Below are 21,845 nucleotides of genomic sequence, written 5' to 3' on the forward strand. Positions count from 1 at the left end.
CAAGACCCTTCTCCCCACCACACACTCCCCTACCCCTGGACCCATGCTTTCTCTCCTTAATCCCCTCTCACTGCCAGAGTGAGTTCCATTTTGGCTCAACCAAACTGGATTTGTTACAGTTCTTATCCCTTGAAATTTCATCTTCCATTCCCATTATCTCTGTACTAGCATCCCATGCCTAGAATGTACTTCCTTCTTCCTTCTGCCTCTTGGAATTCCTAATGTCTTTCAAAGATCATGTCAGGAGCTGAAGTAAAATATTAATACTATGTAAAGGGGTCCTTGACACTTTTCTGGGTCCTGAAAAACTCCTCAGAAATACAGTTTGGCTAACGCCCCTAAGTCTGGGAACATCCTGACAGGGCTAAAATAGTTGACCCTGAGAGTTATGAGATATACCATAAATTTTATCTGGTACTCATCTAATGGTCTTGTTAACATCCTTTTGCTGTTTCTGTAATATTCCTACTCCCTCCTAAAACTGCCTCCCTCCTCCCCAGGTGATGCTGGAACTGTAAGATAGTAAACTCCATCTGACCTAAGTCTCCCTGGTACGTGACTGTGTATCACAGGCAGACCCTGACCCTCTCTTTTGTGTGTGACTGTCCTGTGCCACAGGACACATGTTAAGACCTAAGGCAGACCCTGACCCTCTTCAGTTCTTTTATTGGCCTCCTATCTCTACTATATTACATGTGTGCAAGTCTGACAAGAAAATATATCTAACTGCTATTTCTACTTCTGTACCCTGCTTACTCATGGTACCCCCACCCCTCAAAATACTATAAAAACCTTGCTCATTCTATTCTTGGGGTTCTTAGATTTGGGATTAACTCCTAATAACCCCCAAGGTAAATATACTCCATTTCAAAATTCATTTGGTCTCCATTTCTCGCATCTAGTTTGGGGTACAACAGAGCCACTCTCCACATAAAAGATTTCCTGTTCCCAACAGTTGCTAATTCCTTTGCCCCCAAATTATCTTCTATTTTGTATCTGCCTAGTTCACCAGGCTAGATGGTAGGCTGCTTAAGGACAGAGAATGTTTTGCTATTGTATGTGATTTTCCAGCACATAGCACAATGCAGGTTGCTTAACTGTACTCACAGAATCTTAGAATCTCAGATCTGCAAGGAATCTCAAAGTTCCTCCAGGCCAGAGGTGTCAAAAACCTCCCTTGCAATAATCCCAGTACTAGTACAACTAAATAAAACCATAATTGGAAAACATTTAACAAAAAAATGAAAATTCAAAAGTGAATGTTAATATGTGGTTTTCTAAATCAGTATAGGACCTGCAGGGATGTTTACATATGATTCAGTGTTGACACCACTGCTCTGGAACAAGAGTTACCTGAAGCATTAATCCTCTGTATATTTCTTAAGAAAAACTCACGATGAAAAAAAAACTCACTATGTTAAAATATTTTAAATTTTGCAAAACAAGTTCCTCAATAAAATCCCTATAAAGCAAATAGTTCAGGTATCATCACTATTCCCATCAACAGTCAAAGGACATGTCTCACAGCTAGTAATTGTTACAGCTGGGACCTGAAGCTAAATCTCCCAACTTTATGTCCAATTCCCTTGGAAAATGCAGTCTCTCCTCAAAGATTTTCAATAATGAGGAAATCAGTACCTCATGACCAACCATTCTATGATTGGGCAAATCTAATGGGTAGAAAGTTTTTCCTTCTATCAAGCTAATAACAGCCTCCTGTAACTATCCTGTATCATTCTTAGTTATTTACTACAAAGCCAAATCAAGCAAGTTTCTTCCAACCAGGCTAAATATCCCTAGATCCTTCAACTAATTAATCTTTGAATGATATGGTGTCTAACATTCTTTTTTTTTTAAGTTTTTGCAAGACAATGGGGTTAAGTGGCTTGCCCAAGGCCACACGGCTAGATAATTATTAAGTGTCTGAGGCTGGATTTGAACTCAGGTCCTCCTGACTCCAGGGCTGGTGCTCAATCCACTGTGCCACCTAGCCACCCCTCTATCATTCTTGATAACAGTGAAGGTCCTCTATCCACTCTAGCATGTCAATGTCTTTCCTAAAATATGGTATTTCCAAATACTTTGATTCAGGAATTATGTTGGCCCCATAGCAAAGATCTGAGTTTACTCCATGAACAAGTAACACTCTCAAAGGCGTCCTAACAATTTGTCCATCCACAATCATTAATTAATGACTTATCATGTGCTATCTAAGCCTGTTATCTTTCAGATGAGAGAATAAGATGCAGCCACATAAAATAACCTGCTCAAAGTCACACCACAAATTAGAGCCAAAACAAGAACTGGGGTCTGATTCAATACACTCCCCTTATCTGAATCTGTGCCTTCCTCCTTAAAACAGGATGGATAATTATGCTTGCATTACCCACTTCACTGAGCAGTTGGGAAGAAAGTGTTTTTTAAATGGTGAAACAGTAGAGAAATAGGAGCTGCTATAATTTTTTATTAATTCAATTCAATAGGCATTCATCACTGCACCCACCATTGGGCTCCCACTCTATGCCTCTCTGACCATACCACACTGGCTCTGTGTTTTGAGAAGTCCAGATCTATCACACCCCCCAAAGGCAAATAAATATTTTCATGCATTAAGAATTTGCTGAAATTCACAGTGAAAAAAAAATTGTGCTATAAGAAAGGACATCTTGTTATTTTCAAACAGCAGCTTTCTAATGGGATTAGCAAATTGAGAAGACAGAAGAAGAAGCCCCAGGCTTCTTTTCTGATTGATTTTGCATTCCTAATCTCCCCCAGAACCCCATAGCTCCTCAGCTTACATACAGATGACTGTCTAATAAGATTCTTCCCTCCTGCCAGGAGCCTTGTATGAAATGAGCAATCTCCATCATTAATACCCTATCTCTTTTATTTTTTCAGCCAATGCAGACACAATTCCAGACATTCAAGGCCTACAGTCAGACTTTAATACCAGGAAATCCTAGACTCAGAGAATTTTCAAACTAAAATCAACATAATTAATCAAGCAATTATTAAGTACCCTTACATGTCAGATACTATCTTAGGGACTAGGGATAAAAATACAAAGAATGAAATAATAGAGGAGTTTATTATGAAGAATGTAAGATCAGAGAATGTCAGATCTGGAAAGGATTGTAATCCATATAAAACATTAGACATGGAATGTTAGAACTAAAAGGCATTTTGGAAAATAGAATACTGAATCAAACAGAATCTCATGTTGGAGCTGGAGGTTGCTTTAAAGTCTTTCATTTTCTGGACGAAGACACTGAATGAAGCCCAGAGATGGGAAGTGGCTGCCCACAATACCCTGTAAGTTAATAAAGTCAATATCAAGTTAAAACTAGGTGTAAAAATTCTGGTCTCCTGATTCCTGGGTCAGGGCTTTTCCAAACCATACTTCATTTGAAGGAAATATAATATTCTGTTCCTCATTTTGATAATTGGGCATGCACCTCCCATCCCAGTCTCCCTATTTTGTTCAAATTTTTTTTAAAAAAAAGCTAGTTGTGATCTGAGAGCTGATTACATTAAATTGAATCTGAGCTCTAAATTGATTCATTACATTGATGCATTCATAATGTGGTTAATGATATCCATTGCATAGGAATTCATTATTACTTGATAAAATAAGCAGGAAATCCACTGAATACTAAAATGCCCATTTGTTTTTTTTTGTGTTTGGTTTTAAGCAGCTAACATGTGTCAGTTTGCTTGAAGTACTGGCCCTAAGTGCTTCTATTACTTGTGAGACTCCTAGGTAGACTTCTCTAACTTTCCTACCCATCAGTCTAGCCCTCCTGATTAAGAGCAGGAATCATAGGAACATAGTTTTAGTGCTTAAAGGGACCTCAGAATCCATCAAATCCAAATCAAATCCCTCATTTTACACATGAAGAACACATGACCCAGAAAAATTAAGTGACTTGTCCAAAGTCATATGGGTATAAAGGACCAGAATTGGGATTTGAACCCAGTTCCTCTAACTCCAGTGAAGTAGAAAGTTTTCTCTACATCTCACTGCCTCCTTGACTCTCTAATGCATTATTAGTCAGATAGAGGAAGAACCAAGAAGGAGGGATAGTGTATAGATCCAGAGAAGAGAGAATATCCAAGAGGATTATAACACTGCCAAATGCTACTGAGAGATCTAATATTCAATTCCATATAATATTAATAATAATGGTGATAGTTCATGCTCATGTGGTACTTTAATGGTTACAAAAAGGGTTTTGTAGACACTATCTCATTTTATAGATTTTTAGAGAAGACAGGAGAGTAAGAGATAACTCTCTCCAAGTATCTGCAGAGCTGCCATGTTCTTCTTGGCCCCAGAGGACAGAACTAGTATTATTGGATAGACATCAACAACAGTGAGGATTTGGGCTTGATATAAAATGAAAAAGTATTCATAATTAGCATTTATACTTCTCAAGCAAGAGATCTACATGGATTTTTTTTCCTTAGTGGTTGAGCAGAAAGTCTTGTACAAATCAAATAATAAATATTTCTTGATTTATTGATTAAAGCAATTAAAAATGAAATAGGCTACTTCATGGAAAGTTTCCAACCCTGGAAGTCTCCAGGAAGAAGCTCTTTCATCAAGGATACTATATAGGGCATTTCTGGAATACGCAGGACTAGCTATATGGTCTCCTTAATATAAATTTAAAAAAAAAACCTTTATGTCTCTACTTAACTCTATTGCCCCACAAAAACAAAAACAAACAAAAAAGAAATCTTATAAGTCTAAGATCCCCTGAGATAGACAGAATGAGGGAAACATAGCTGAATCAAATAAAGTCAAAGAATCTTAGACTCATAGCGATAGGGTCATGGAATTGTAGTTCTATAATTGTGCCTGGGTGCCTTGTACCCAGGAAGCAGAGCATTGCTCATAACAGACACTTATATGGTTTTAGGAATAATAAGCACAAAGGAGGGAGAAAATTTAGAACTCAAACTACAAATTTAAGAAAGAATAGCCAAAGACTTAAAGAATCTTAAGATCTCAAAATTAAACTTTGCTATCATTCACCTTTTTTTGCTGGTAAGAAAATGAGGCCTGAAGGTGAATGAAGGTGAAAGATAACTCCAATAGCGGGCCAGCCTGGGTGCCCCATATCATTGGCACCTAGATCTCTTCCCTTACAGCTCATTGTGCTTCCCACTACACCATCCCATCCCTCTCTGTACGGTATCCATCTGACTTCCATTCTAGTTCCTTCTGCTCCACACCCAAAATCCTTTAGTGGCCAAAGCAAATTGGTCAGATTTCAAGTTCAGATATAGAAGCTTCTATGGGTGATTTTTGAGTTTTGAATTTTTCCCACGAAAAGAGTCCAAAGGAGATAAGAGCATCACTCCCAAAAGAAATAAAATGAAAACCCTCCTACCCAAACATGCATCCACATTGTACCCACCTGAGGGTGCTGGGAAGAATCTCAGAGGGAAAAGAGCTGCTCCCTAAACAGAAGAGAAAAGGTGAGATTGAGAGATTTCTTCACTAGCATCAGAGCCCTTGACAGTCTTCTAAATTTCAAAATCCTAAAATTGGGCCCCAGAAATCCTGTATCCCCAATGTCTATAGATAACTCATCAGTTTTGTTGACTGATCTCTTCAGCCAGGACTGGCTTTGCCTTTCACATGCAGGAGGGTATTGTTCCTGCTTCCTCCTGGGAGAGCAGATTAGAAAATCTTCCTTTAATCTTTGATTGTGAAGCTAGTCCAAACTTCCTTTAAATCACCTGAACAGGGTCCATAGGATTTGCCACATTGCTCTTTGTGGAGAGAAGGTGACCCTATAAATTATGCAGAAGGGCATATAGTCCCATGTAAAGAACCATGGGGTAAGAAAGGACCATAAAGCATAGAACATTAGAGAAAGATGAGCTTTAAGAATGTAGAAGGGAAGCTAGATGACACAATAGATGACACAATAAATAGAACATCATGTTTATGAAGGAAGACTTATATTACTAAATTCAAAACTGGCCTCAGATTTACGAGTTGTGTGAGAAGTCATTCAACCCTATTTGCCTCAGTTTCCTCATCTGTAAAAGGAACTGGAAAAGGAAATAGCAAACGACTCCAGTATCTCTGCCAAGAAACCCCCATATATGATCACAAAGATCTGAACATGACTGAAAAACAACTGAACAACAACTAAAAGAACATATACCATAAAGGGAAGGCAGTAGTGAGAGGAAATCTTAAATAACTTAATATTTCAAAACTCATTTTATAAAGGAAAATATTTGAAATGCAGCAAAGGGGAATATATAATTATTACCTAGGATCACAATGAGAGTTAATGAGAGAAGGGCAGCTAGGTGGCATAGTGGACAAAGCAACAGTCTGGAGTCAGGAGGACCTGAGTTCAAATTTGACCTGAGATACTTAATAATTTCCTTAGAAAGGTCAAATTGGGCCTCTGATCCAGGTTTCATGGATTTCCTCTGGTCTGTGAAATGTACTGGGGATCTGGAAAATCAAAAGTGTTTCAAAAACATCTTCATAGCTTGGATTTTTTTTTAAATGAGGCTGGGGTGGGAGGCATATAGGTGGAGCAATGAATAGAGCACCGGCACTGTAGTCAGGAGTACCTGAGTTCAAATCTGGCCTCAGACACTTAATAATTGCCTAACTGTGTGGCCTTGGGAAAGCCACTTAACCCCATTGCCTAATAAAAGCCCAAAAAAAATGAGACTACCTCTGTCACTGTTCATTAGTCATAGAGCATCACCAACCACTTTAAGAAAGATCAAGACCTTTTACCTGACAGGACACATTTAAGGGCTAAATAGCGATTGCTGCCTTTCAGTGGCTCCTGCTTCTTGGCTGAAGTCCCATGTTCAAATACTAGACTTCCAGAGAGGGAAAAGCAAATTACTGCTTGACTCTGGTGAAGAGTGATGAAAAATACATTGGAAGAACGTCTGGAATGAATTGAGCTTTTTTTCAGAAATAAATACCAAAAAGCAGGTCTTAAGTGATGGATAGGAACAGAAATTCTGGAGGATAGAGGCATGAATGCCAACTATGGAATTTAATATATTCCAAGGTATGATCACAGACCAGTGAACATAGTTGGAGGGACTTCAGAAGTTACCTGGTCCATCTCCTGCATGGACCCACCCATCCTCCTTTTATAGATCCCAAAAGGTTATGCATGTCTGCTTGAAGACTACAGGAATGGGGGGCTCACTATCTCCTAAGACAATCCATGCCATTTCTGAACTTCTCTAAATTGTGAGAAAGTCCTTTTCTGCACAATAAACCAACATCTGCCCTGCCCCCATAGCTTCCTTCATTGTTCCTATTACTGCCTTCCAGGTCCAAAGAGAACATCTCTCTTCCAAATGGCAGTTCACATAAAAATACCGATCAATTTATAAGCTCCTACTGAGCCTGGCAACAGATGGGGGAAGGACAGAGAAGGAAACAAGCCTTTCTATCACACCTACGATGGGTTGAGGGTTTTACAAATATAATATCATTTGATACTGTATCCAGTACCCTGCATGGAAGATGCTATGAGTACCATCTGAGGAAAATAGAGCATAAGTGACTTGTTGGGACAGGGCGATGGTGGGACACAGCGAGTGAGTGTCCAAGGTTAAACTTGAACTCAGACTCCAGCCCCAGGACTTATCCACTATACCACCTTGCTGCCTCCATGGCCTGAGGGTGGCAAAGGTAGAAGGAAGTGACTGTCCTCAAATATTTGTAGGGCTTTCTCATGGAAGAAGGATTAGATTGGTTTTTTCTGCCCAAGTTCAGATAGCAGAACTAAGAGCAAAGTGTGAAAATGCCAAGGGACAAATTTATATTTGGGATAAAAAAAAAGCCTTCTAACAACTGGCACTGGTCCAAAATGGAATGGGCTACCTGTGCAGGCCTTCAAGCAGAGACAGGGTAATGTCTTGGTTCTAGACTCCAGAATTTAGAGGGTTCTAGAGGGAGTTCTCTTTCAGGTGTGGGTGGTGGGTGAACTAGATAGCCTCTGAGTTCCCCCTTGATCCCAATATTGTGATTCAGTGACTTCAGTTCATTATTTGAACATGTCATATCTCCCCAAAATCCTCTCTTTTCCAGGTTTAATGTTCCCAGAAAAGACTGTGAGAAGGAATCAGAGAACAATGGCATACTCTAGTGGAAAAAGCAATGATAAGGCATCAGAACTCTTGACTTTGAGTCTCACTGTAAGCAACTGTCCCTTAATACCCAGAATACCAATACAGCATTTCCTAGGTCTATCTAGCAGCTTCTGTATAGATCACTAAGTTCAGCATATATGGACATGCAAATTTAGATCACTTATGATCCTCAGGGCCATCACGGAACTTACGGCAAATAAAACACAAACAGGTAGGTAACACATGAGTCCTCTGATCCACTAGCATTACCAAGCCCTCTAGGTTGCATAAGAGTACACAACAAATTCAATCACCATTTTTGCACAGGACTCATCAGAGATTATGGCAGAGTTGGGCAGATTTGTGCAATAGGAGCCAGATAGCCTTCATTCCCTTGCCTCCCATTTTCCAGGATAAAGATAAAGGGTCAATTTTTTTCCAGTAATCTTTCTCATGAAGGAACCTTCTCTCATTCTGATTATTTACATCTTTATTTCGTTTCTTGATTTTTGATTGGTTGATCCCTGATCTTTTCCTGTTCTTTTCTACTTCTGTGTATTGGGGGGGGGGGTCACCTCCATTCCTATGAGACATTCACTCCCACTTTTGCTAAAATTCTTTTTCCTTTTCAAAATTTATAGAAGTCAAGTTCTACCTATATAAATGTACCTTAGCTCCCAATTTCCTCCTGAAATTGATTATCTCCTAAATTTTGAATCTCTCCTTTGTCTCTGCCACTTTGACATTGCACCTTGTATCAGGTACACTGTTGGGTAATGTTTAATGACTCTGAGTAAACTATAAGCTTCTTGAGGACAGGACTAGGTTAACCTCATGTCTGAATCCCCAGCCCTAAGCAGAGCATTCCGGAAATTGCAAACACTTATTGCAGGCTTTTGGAACTGAATGATTTAAAAGGTGGTTCTCTGCCATGATTAGGTTCAAATTGAAGCCACAAGTGACAAGGTCTATGACACAAAGTTAGACAGAGTCCTGGAAGTGGAATAGAATTTAAATTATTTATTTCATTGTCTTTAAGTATTGCATCACTCACACTCACTGGAACATGACTCAGCTATTTGAAGCAGTTTTATCCTTTGCTGGATTCATCAAAAGTGATAGGTTCCTGGGGAAAGGAGAAGAATAATGGTGGCACAGATGATGGCCTGCAGCTGTGCTACAGGAGAATTGTCCCTCTGTAAAGTGACTGTGAGGTGACAGTGGAACCCTGAGAAAACCAGAGCTGAACAGAACTCAGGCCTCAGCTAGTCCTCCCAATAACCAAAGAGATACCTCCTTGGTGATGCCACCCAACAACCCCCTAGTTGAGGAACCACTGCCTCTCAAGGGGATTCAGTCCATTTTGTGATCCATCTAATCATTAGAAATCAAAATCTGCATTTCTACAACTACTGCCAGTCTTCCAATTCTGTCCTCTGGGTCCAAGCCAGATAAGACTAATCCTTTACCCAAATGATGGCCAGTCCAATCCCTGAACAGCCCCCATTTCTCACCATATCCTTCTGTCCTCCAGATTGACCATACCCAAACCCTTCAACCGAGACTCCAGTCTCTTCAAAATCCTAGTCGTCCTCCTCTGGACGTGCTCCAGTTTGTCAGTGTCCAGACACACATAACCTACAGGTTTGCCTATCTGCCTCCTCCATGGCAGAGGACAGACAGACAAGTATAGGATAAAATAATTTAATTGGAAAAGACCTCCTCTAGCTGCCTGAACCAGATGAGAATTGACTAAACCAATGTTTTGCTAATAAAATTGAAATCAAAAGCCAACTTGAAGATCATCTCAAAGAAATGGGTGGTTCGGAGTAGGCCAGATGGCTGAGCATCAGATTTAAAATGATGAGCTTTCTATGAGTCTTCATTAGATGTCGCAAGCCCCTGCCTATGTCCAGATTTTAAAAAGGGAGTTATTAATCATTAAAAAATGCCAAGATCTCTGCTTTGAGCAGAACTGCCAAACACATTTCCTAGCTGTCTGAAAATTAAACAATGAAAGTCTCAGGAGCACACCCATTATTCTCTACACTATTGCTCTCTACTATATGTTACATATTTTTTTGTGTATGATTTACATATCCCACCCTCAAGAAGCATAATAGGCTCCTGGAGAGTAGACCTGAGGTAGTGATGGAGTTGAGATTACCTGTGTGTGTGTGTGTGTGTGTGTGTGTGTGTGCGCGCACGCATACATATATATATGAAGGTGATACAGCTCCGGGTGCAAAAGGTGTTTTGCACATAATAGGTATTTAATTGATGTCTGTTAAATACAAAGACAAACAAACAAACAAACAAAAAGCAACAGGCCAATCCCTGCTCTAAAAGCTGTTGCATTCCATGAATTGGATTGAATTGAAGAAGTCAAAGGAAAGATCCAGTAGGAAAATCTAATTGCTTCCAGACCAGAACAGAGCCTTGAAAGGAGAGAAAGATAAATATATGAGCATGAGGCAGGAGGAATCATAAACTCAACATGTCCAACAAAGAACTGATAATCCCCTCCTCATCTCCATCTGAACCAGTTTTTCTAACTTCCCTATATATTTCTATGAGAACACCATCCTTTGAGTCAATCCAGCCCTTGTAGCTATCCTTGACTCTATTTTCTCCCTGACTCCTCGAATCCACCCACATATCACCTATGAGTCTTGGTGATTCTGCCCATTGTTTCTATCTACCCACTTCTCTTCATTTACATGGCCATCACTCCTCACCTGGTCTACTTTCATAGCCTAATGTATCTCCCAACTTCTAGGCTCTACCGTATTCAATCTATCCTCAATTGAGCTATCAAATTGATAATCCTTAAGCCAAGGTCTGATAATGTCATTTTCCTCTTTAAGAAACTCCAGTGACTCTCTCATTTCATGGATAAAATACAAAATCCTTTGTTTGGCTTTTAAAGCCCTTCAAAAATCCAAATCTTGCTTACTTTTCTAGAAATATTTTACTTGCTTTTTCTTCATGAGCCCTGTGGTTGAGTCTTATTGGCCTGTTGGTGGTCTTGGAGTCAGGATCTAAATTCAAATGTGACCTCAGACCCTGTGTGACCCTGGGCAAGTCACTTCACTTTTTTGTTTGCTTCAGTTTCCTCAACTGCAAAATGAGAAGAATAGCAGGATTTTCCTGGTCAGGTGTTGTGAGAAATGGGTAAGATAATATTTGTATAAAAAAATTAGTAAAGTATACATAGCAGGCATTATATCAATGTTTATTCCTTTCCCCTTCCCTTCTTGCTGCTGCTGGAACACCAAATTCTCTTATTTCCATGTCTTTACACAGGCAGGCTCCAAGTCTTGGAATGCACACTCTCCTTCTGTCTCAAAAATTCATTCATTATGGATTTACTCATTCTTTAGATGGGAAACAGTGTGGAGGCTGTAGGAGTAGAGTGCTGGCCTTGAAATCAGTTGTGGTGTTCTTTGTTTTAGTTGTGTCCAAATCTTTAGAACCCCATTGGGGTCTTCTTGGCAAAGATCCTGAAGTAAAAGACATTAGTAGAAACACTAGAGGTCTGATGAATTCAACTGACCACTTGATTCTGGAGCAATAGTGTCAAACTGTAATAGAAATAGGCCCATTTGCATTTAATTCATTCATTTATCCCCCTTATATCCCCAGCTCTTTCTTCTTCTCCTGTGCATTTACTATATTTTAATTTGTATGATATTAATCTGCATATACATCTTATACAGCTTAAATTGTAAGCTCAGCATGGACAAGGATTGTTTTATTCTGTCTTATTTCCTCCAGTATGGCCTTGGCTCAAGATGGTGCATAATAAATATTGTGGAATTTAATTATATTACTAGAGAACAAGCTGTTAAGCTCATGCATTCTTAGTTATAAATAATTACAGATTGAGCATTTGTTGAAATTAAGTAATAAAGAATGAAAATGCATAAACTTCCACTGATGTCTACCTCCAATGCCCTACTGTGGGGTTTTCCAAGGCTATACTAGTAACTTTCCAAACTTGTCCATCATGTTCTAAAAGATGTAAAGACTTTAATGATAGCCCAGTGATGGGTTGTGTATCTGGCATCTAAGATTCAGATGAGCTTGGCGCAGAAGGTCATGTTGATGAAGGGTCCCAAGTAATCAGCCCCCTCTCCAAAATTCAGATCTGCTATAAGTGTCCTTTCTGGATCACTGCTAGAACTGGGAATTCTAGCTATGACTTAATTACTGGCTCTGCAGTCCCTACCTCTAATTTTATCCAAGGCCTTTCTGACTTCCAGTGGCCTATTATTAGTACCCACTGCTTGGGGTTATCTTTGCCCTTTTACCTTACATGAGGGTCTGCCTTGATCACTTGATCACTTATTATCAGCATCTGGGTTCTTCTTTGATATCTCAAATCCTCTTTATCAAGAATGTTTATAACAATTATAAGTTCTGTCCCTCCTGTCTCTTGGTGCCATCAACTTCTGAGATCCAGACACACTTCAAACAGACTTATTTATTTTTCTGAGATCATTTTTCCTCTCTTCTTCCCACTTCTCTCCTATCTAAACAAGAATATGCCAGATTCCTCTTTGCTATAGTACCTCCCACCTTAGCCCATTGTGCCATCACAGTGTCCAATAAAAGGTCAACTTGCCTGGGAGAAAGTCAGCATCTCATGATTTCTTTCTCAGACATCTTACACCAACCCCCAATTTTTTGGATTAGTGAACCCTAACAATGTCACCAGAGAAATGGTCTCCATAATTGAAAGAAGACGACTTGGAAAGTGGGACTGGTAATTACCTCAGCTTAAGAGGAGTTCACGATGACAAAATCCCAGAACCTGTAAGAATGTTTTCAGCATCCAATACTACAAGCCTTAACTACAATTCCAATTTAGCTGCTCCTCAAAAAAGTCTAATTGGCTAGGAAGTCCATAGGCAAAGCCTGGACTTTATAGAGTCTTACATTCAAATATGGGTGGGAGCACCTTCTGTCTTTCCTACCTGGGAACCTAAAAGTGGTTATTAAGTTAGACAGGTTACTCTTAGAGAGAAAGTTTGGTATGGTAACTTAACCTCTTCACTTAGCATCAGGAGGCTTATAAACAAATCCTAGTTTTGTGATTCAGTGGAAAGTCATTATTCCCCTCCCTCTTTGGTTGGTTGAGTTCCTATAAATTCCATCTCCAATGTCACTCCCTCCAAGATTGCTGCCTTGATCCCCATGGCTTATAACCACCTTCCCCACTGAATTCTCATCTAATAATTTCCTTGTACCTCTTGAATACATAATAATTAATATATATATATTAAAGTTGCTTGTAGTTTTTTGCCCTATTACTATTTCACATTTATACAAAGCCTTCAAACATTTTATCACAGCAGCCATTAGGTAAAGTGAGAATTAATTTCCATTTTGCAAATGAAGAAAAATATTTAGAGATATTACTGAGGATCAGAGCCAAACAAGGTCAGAAGTGGGATTCCTCCTAATAGACTATACATTTCATGAAGGTAGTCACCCTACCTTGTCTTTTCCAGGATTTAAAGAAGCTGCTAGTTGTACATTAGATAGAGCTCTGGACCTAGAATAAGGAAGACCTGAGTTCAAAACCAGACTCAGATATTTAATAGCTGTTTGACCTTGGGCAAATCTGTCTGCCTCAGTTTCTTCTTCTATAAAATGGTGATAATAATAGCAACAAAGATTGTTATGAAGATCAAACAAGATACTCTGTAAAGCACTTAACATAGTACCTAGCTTTAATAAATGCTTATTTTCTTCCTTCTTTTCTTTTCTTCTCTGGATCTCAATTTCCTCTTCTATAAAATGGAGATGATAATAGCAAAAATGAGACAGCTGGATGACCCAGTAGATAAGGCGTCAGGCTTGGAGCTAGGAAGACTTGAGTTCCAATGTGACCTCAGACACTGCTAGCTGACTGTGTGACCCTGATCAAATCATTTAACCCTGCTTGCCTCAGTTTCCTCATCTGTAAAAAAGGAACTGGAGAAGGAAATGGCAAGTCACTGCAATATCTTTACCAAGAAAAGTCTCAAATGGCATCATGAAGAATAGGAACAGCAGTGATAGCACCTAACTTGAAGGATTATTACTGAGTCTTAAAAGAGATGATATTTGTAGAATGTTCTACCATGGGACCAGGAACATAATAGGGACTATATAAAGTACTTCTCCCCTTTTCCCTTAGCACTTAGCTAAGTATTCAGCCCAGTATTCAGCAAACAGTAGACCCTTGATCATTGCTCACCTTCATTTTTTCTCATCTGATAAAAACTGGTAAAGCATCATTTATTCTAATTTCCTTGGAGAAGTACTGTAAAGATTCAATGAGATAACTCTCCTTCCTTACTTAGGACATATAATGTTCAGTGAAGCACCATGTAGCTATTAGGAATAGAACTGCTTTGATCAGTCCCTGGAAGGAACTAGAGATCATAGTTTTGTCCTTCATAAAATCAGGGGATTAGACTAAATGATGTCACACGTCTCTCCTAGGCCATATACACATCATTCCTAAGATTTGAATCACAGAATGTTGAAGTTACAGATCACTGAGATCATCTAGATTTTAGGAAACTGAGGCTCAGAGAGGGGAAGGGATTTGACCAAGGTCATATATCTACTGTCAAAGTAAGGACTGAAAGTCAGGTTTTTCTGACTTTGAACATAGTTTTGGATTGGTTTTCCATTACTCTAAATCTGTCTTTATTGTGTTAGTATAATTCTATTACACTGGAGGAGGAGGAACAGGAAAAAGCAGAGGAGGAGGAAAAAGTCAGGGGGAGGGAAAAGGGAGAAAATGAAGGAGAGGGAAGGGGGAGGGGAGAAGAGAAAATAGGAGAGAATAGGACAGGATAGGAAAAGAGGAGAACTAATTCAAGGGATTCAGAGTCTGGTATTTTGAATGTGGAACTTTATATAATGGGAATGTGTCCTCTCTGCTGCTAGTTTTCAAGGACTATGCTGAAAACTGCAGGTAACATTGGGAGATGGGATTGTTCCCTTGCAATTAACAATTAGATCTTAGTCTGGCAGCTAATGCTCAGCCAAGTTCACCATCTGTTTCAGGAGGCAGATAGGCCCAGCAGCTAAGTAGCTTTGGATTCCAAGATGAACCCTGGTGGGGTGATGATACACATGTGTTTTAGGTAATCTGTATTTGCTTTCCCTTCCTGAACTGTCTGTGTTTCAAACTTCCCTTTGCTTTGGCTGCCTCTGAACAATGTCTACTTCACTGGTACAAAGCAGACTCTCATTTCATAAGCAGACCAGAAAAAGCAACATCCTAAAGGACAAATGCTTCAGACTTTGAACATGGGGATCCAGATGTTGCCTTTCTGCCTTTGACCATATAAACAGATGTGACATTAATTAATTAATAAGAGCTAGTGTGCATATAGTACTTTACGAATATTATCTCGTTTTGTCTTCACAACAACCCTAGGAGCTACCATCATTTCTATTTTGCATATGAAGAAACTGAGGTAAAGTGATTGCCCAGGGTCACACAGTTGATAACAGATAGCTAGATTTGAAATTGGGTCTTCCTGTCTCAAATTCTAGTGCTATATAATCTGCATCATCTCTTTTTTTGTTTGTTTTGGGGGTTTTTTTTGCATCATCTCTTGAATCATATCAATTTAGTAGCAAGAAACCTTAAAACACAGCATGTCAGGTAGAGCAAGAAGGGACTTTAAATCAAAGGATAACAGATTTTAAAAAGACTTTATCTAGAGCAATCAATGCCCCTCCCCATCATTTTACATGAGGAAACCAGCTGGAGAGAAGAAATGCTTAGCTCAATATTACACAAAGAACCTAGAATGGTAGAGGCAGGATTGAACCAGTTTATCTATTCCACAGCCTTGGCTTTGTAAACAAAGAAACAGAAGCCTAGAGAATGACTTTCCCAAGGTCATACAATTAGTGTAGATCTGGCTTTTGAACCCACTTCTTCCTAACATCCAAATCCAATGTTTTTTCTGTGTCTTTATATATTTTACTGAAAGGGCCTGAAAATGGGGTGATTTTTATTCTGGGACTGAGGAGATAGAGATGGGAGAATGAAATCTTATTTAAGTGAGGCTAGACACAGATAAGTATTAGGCCAATACTTGAATGGTTCCAATATAGATCAACCATATAATTTTTTAAATAGTCCAATGAATTGAAAAGTAAGTATTATTGAAAAAATAATGAAAGAGCTATAATTACCTACCATTTGAGGAAATTGCCCTTATCAGGGAACTCAATTTATACTATGCTCCTAGGGAAGAGATCAAAGCCAGGACAATTACTATTGATCAGAGCATGATCTCAGAACAAAAGCCTGAGGCTAGGGGAGAAGAGAGAACCTCTGTCCAGAATAAAACAGACAGGTCCTTCCTGAGCTGCTGGTTACCTCATTGGCAGCCCACCTCCCAACAGCCACCTGTCCTCTGCCCCCAAAATCATGAGAAAGGAGTGGGCCAAACAGGCACTATTGCCTCATTACTACTATCCCATCAAACTTAGAGCTGGAAGAGATCTCACTGGATGATGCAGCAACATTGGCCTCCTTACTGTTTCCCTTATATAACATTCCATCTCCAAACTCTGGGCATTTTCAATGACTGTCCCCATATCTGGAGTTCTTTCCCTCTTCATCTCTGTCAGCTTCCCTGAACAGCTTCCCTAGCTGAAGTCTCATTTGTTAGAAGAAGCTCATCAAGATTCTCTTTAATGCTAGTACCTTCCCTCTTTTGATTATCTCCAATTTATACCTTTTTGTATATCTTATTTATATCTAGTTTTCATGTTTCATGTTGTCTCCCCCATTCAACCATGAGATTTTTTTTTTTTTAGGTTTTTGCAAGGCAAATGGGGTTAAGTGGCTTGCCCAAGGCTACACAGCTAGATAATTATTAAGTGTCTGAAACCAGATTTGAACCCAGGTACTCCTGACTCCAGGGCCAGTGCTTTATCCACTGCGCCACCTAGCCGTCCCTTCAACCATGAGATTCTTGAAAGGAGAGAATGTCTTTGAATGTCCAAAGCTTAGCACAGTATCCAAGTATACAGTTGGTGCTTGATAAATGCTTGCTGACTTGACTTGAAAAATTAAGCAAAGCTTTTCTAGAAGGTAGGATTTGAGCTAAAACTCCAAGGAATCCAGCAAAGCTAAAAGACAGAAGCAAAGAGGAAGAGCATCTGGTCATGGTAGACAGTCAGCAAATAAACATGGAGATCATGAAGATAGTTTCATGTGTGAGAAACAACAGTGTTGCTGAATGAATGTCATGGAGAAGAGTAAAGTGGAAGGAGACCAGATAGTAAAGAAGAGCCAAATGGTGAAGGGCTTGAAAATCCACAGTGAGGATTAATAATTGATCATAGAACCACTGAGTTGGTTGAGTAGGGGGATGACATAGTCATTCTTTTTAGCTGAGGAAAGGATATATTAGATTGAGGAGAGGCTTGACAAGACAGAGAGACCAATTAGAAGGTTATTATAAGAGTAAAGTGAAAAGTGATGAAGGTCTGCTGGCAGGGGGAAACTATGTAAGAAGAGAACAGAAGATGTAGAGGAGAAAATGTTAAGATAGAAACAAGACTTGACAACAAACTGGATGGGTGGGGTGAGTACAGGTGAAGAATTGAAAATGATATTGAGGTTGGGAGCTTGGATGACTAGGAAAAGAGCATAACCTTCAACTGTAGCAAGAAAGTTGGAGTATTTGCTGGGGGAGCGGGGGAAAGAAGATAATGAGTTTTGTTTTAGTTTAAATTGTCTATGAGACATCCAACTTGAGATGTCTGAAAGGTAGTTGATGATAGAGGATTTCATTTCAAGAGAGAGATTAGGGCATAAATAGGCCATAAGGATGTTATAATAATAATAACAATAATAATGGCAACAATAATAGAATTTATATAGTGCTTTAAGGTTTGGAAAGCTCTTTATGAACATTATCTCATTTTAAACTTTTAACAACCATGAGAAGTAGATGGTATTATTATTTCTATTTTACAGATGAGGAAACCAAGACAGAAAAAGTGACTTGCCCAGGACCGTATAGCTAATAAGCATCTAAAGTTAAATTTGGACCCAGATCTTCCTGACTCCAAGCCTATTGCTCTATCTGCTGCAACACCAGTTAGTGACAAATGATGATTTGTGCTCAAGATGTGGCATAAAAAGCAAGCTTTTCTGTAATGAAAAACTTCAATATACTGGTTACAAACTTGAGAACTGTAATAATGTTTACATAAAATTAAAATTCAAAGAATATTTATTTAGTCATTTTCAGTCATGTCTGACTCTTCATGACTCCATTTGGCATTTTCTTGACAAAGATACTGGAGTGGTTTGTTATTTTCTTTTCTAGCTCATTTTACAGATGAGGAAACAGAGGTAAACAGGGTTAAGTGACTTGCCCTGGAGGCCACAGCTAGTAAATGTCTGAAACCAGATTTGACTCTGATCTTCCCGACTTCAGGTCTGAGGCTTTATCCATTGTGCTACGTAGCTGCCCTAAAAGAATCCTATGATAGCCTTCAGTACATTGGATAGTCCTCTATGGATGTTTCCCAGAGAGATATGGAATTGAACAGAAGGGGGAAAAAAGTATGTAAGGAAAGAGCTGTAATTCTCACCTACACAGTCCATGCACTGATGAGATCACCAGTCCTCTGCTAAATTTAAATGTTAAAAACAAAAAAAAATAACAATACTACTGCTGTCTTCTTCCCTAGTCAGACCACATGGGTTGAGAGTATTGTGTCTGGTTCTGGATGTCACATTTTCACAAGGATGTTGACAAGCTTGAGTGTGTCTAAAGGAGAAAAACTAAGTATGGAGAGAGAAGACTAAAGATATTAGGAATGGCTGGTCTGGAGAATCCAAGATTTAAGGCATGATAGCTAGATTCAACTATCTGAAGGGTTGTCTTGTTGAAGGAGTTTTATCCTTTTCTCAATAGCTCCAGAGAGAAGAATGGAGAACAATAGGGGAACTACAGTGAACCAACATCTGCCTTCCTTTATCTCCCTCCCACTGGCCCCAGTTCTATCTCCCGAAATTATGTTGAATGATGCCAATCCTTCTTCTACTCTGCAGGATACAGCAAGTGTATTTTGCATAGAAACAGAGATAGTAATAACAGAAGCTAATGTTCTTATAGTACTTAATAATTTACAAATCCCTTCCTTCTGTTTTTGTTCATTTTTGTTTTGTTTTGATTTTGGACATCCTTATCATGCCCAAACCCTACTCCGATATATATCAACATGAATATTTTGACCCGCTTCACTTTTTACCTTGATCAGTTCACCCCTCCCTAGGCCGCCTAGGCCCCGGCCCCTGAGAGCTCACTCTATTTTTCCCAGACTTAGTACAGGCACCCAATTAGCTTTAGTCTTCATGCATCTCAGAACTTCCAAGGTGTGTTCAAGCAATCTATCAACCTCAACCTCCCCAGAAGCAGGAATTATGAACAAGTGGGTGCCATCACATTTGGCTACAAATCACCTTCACCCTCATCCCTATTGATCCTCAAAACAAACCTGTAAGAGACATGACATCCAGGTTGAGAAACAGCAGAGTTCCAACAATCATAGGGAAGCATATAAATATGACATGATTCCCAGCAGGCCATAAGGCCCAACAAGAATTGGACCAAGAAAGAGCAGTGAGATGAAATCATTCACAGATGTCATCAGACATCTCATGAATGGCCTCATATGTGCCCAAGTCCATGTGGTCCTTCCACATGTTCCCTATGTATATACTTCCCTGCATCATCCCCAAGCATGTCCATTCTTCCCATAACTGGTATATGCATTTCTGGGAGATTGTGCCCCAAATTCATGGAAAGAGTGTTCCATTGCTATTTTTATTAGTTATATTATTTCATCAATGAGTTTCATTTAAAAAAAAGATTAGTGAGTGAGACCTATGAAAACAAAGGTCATAGGGCTTAGGATTAATAGCTGTAAGAAACCTCATGTATCACCTTGTCAAAATTCTTTATTGCAGAAATGAAGACACTGAGGCCCATAGAGAAGGAGTAAGATGCCCAAGATCACATTGTTGCCAAAGGAGACCCAGAGGGTCAATGTTTTCCATTTGCCATAATGATATCAGACACATAAATGGTGAAGAAAACAATTTAAAAATATAATTCAGTCTAACAACTGACTGCTTGAACGAATTCAGTCACTAAACCCTGGTGGAATCCAAACATTCCTCTCCCAGTCCCAGAAAACCGTGTTTATGGTACAACTAGAACCCAGAGATCCAAATAAAATCACCAAATCAATTCCTGACTTCCCTATATAGTCTTTTAAAAGACAAGAGGAAGTACAGGATTCCTGACCAAGAAACAAGATCAAAGGCTGGAAGTGACAATTTCCACATCTATTCTCCATCCTCTCCCAAAAAAGAGACTGGTCTCCTGGTAAGAATAGAGACACATGAAAAGCTAGAGTAACTGCCCAGCTCTAATCAGAAAAAAATCATACTTTCCATTTCTAAACCACCTTCATTCAGGTTTACAAGGTGATTTTCTCACAACTGACCCAATGAGATTTTTGTCCCCAATTTACAGGGAAATGTTTTTGCTCAAGTTCCCACAGACAGTGTTAATAGCAAGACTAGAATTTGGATTTCATGTCTCCAAATCCAGTGTGCTTATTATGTATGTGACCCTTATTTTCAGTAAGACATATGTAATATAATCCCTGATCTTTATTTAAAATAATTTTTAAAGTCATCCCTCTTCCATTAATGAGATCTCACATTCCTGATTTAAGATTAGTGCAGTTTCATTTTTAAGGTATTGAAAGAGAAGAGATGTCTCCAATAGAAATGAGGACAGACCTTTACTGGGGCCTTGTTATTATAGATAATTAAATGTTGAAGAAAGCCCCCAAAGGATTAAAAATCCAAAGATTCCAAGGTCTGACAGATCGAGGCCAGGCATCCTACAGGAGCCAAGATAAAATAGCTTTAGTTCCAAAGAAGGGAGTCAATCTCACTGAAAGTTCAGGCTCTTAGGCCTTAGTCACTGGATATATCTGCAGGAAAATTATTTTTTTCAGGGTTTAGGATATATTAAAAAAACAAGAAAACCTTTCAGCCTGATCATTATCACATTCCATGTCCTGGAGAGTAGACTTCTTGCTGGCAGAACCACCTCCAGCCCTTAGGAGGGCTCTCAGAAAACCCAGAAAAACCTCATTTCTAGAAATTAGAAATTTTCTCCATGGAAATCTAGACTTCTGTACCTGCTGCTTCTCAAGTCTCACTGGACCAGTCTTTGAGGCTGGAGATAGAATTAGGATCTTCTTGACATAGATCCTTGTTTAGGAGATTTTTTTTTAATTATAAAGATCTATGAGATAGATTCACAGTGAGAATCTAGACTTGTTTCAGCAATGTTCTTTCTATACTGATATTGTGTTTAGAGTATATAAGTATTTTTAAGAAGCTGTACCCCTCTAAGAAGCAGTATTTGAACTTATTAGGCTGTTTTAGAGTTATAGTTATCAGAATATTTTGAATCATAGGATTTAAAAGTCAGAAGGCACTTAAGTGATACAATCCAACTACCTAATTTTACAGATGAGGAAACTGAGGTCCAGAGAGGGGAAGTATTATGTTTAAGGTTATACATTTGACAAATATGTGTATTATGCAAGATCAATGCTCAAATAAAAGGGGTGAT

General features: G+C 39.0%; 1 protein-coding gene across 2 annotated transcripts in view; it reads right to left on the reverse strand.

The window, feature by feature from the left end:
• The window catches only part of DOK7 (docking protein 7), a 116,263-nt gene that overhangs the window by 15,552 nt on the left and 78,866 nt on the right, over nt 1–21,845 (reverse strand). For both annotated transcript variants that reach the window (XM_074229860.1, XM_074229859.1), the window contains one exon: nt 5,424–5,466. In XM_074229860.1, coding sequence (XP_074085961.1) covers nt 5,424–5,466 — 43 coding nt within the window. The remainder of the gene's footprint in view (nt 1–5,423; nt 5,467–21,845) is intronic.

This window comes from Macrotis lagotis, chromosome 3, assembly GCF_037893015.1.
Source record: "Macrotis lagotis isolate mMagLag1 chromosome 3, bilby.v1.9.chrom.fasta, whole genome shotgun sequence".
Lineage (NCBI taxonomy): Eukaryota > Metazoa > Chordata > Mammalia > Peramelemorphia > Peramelidae > Macrotis > Macrotis lagotis.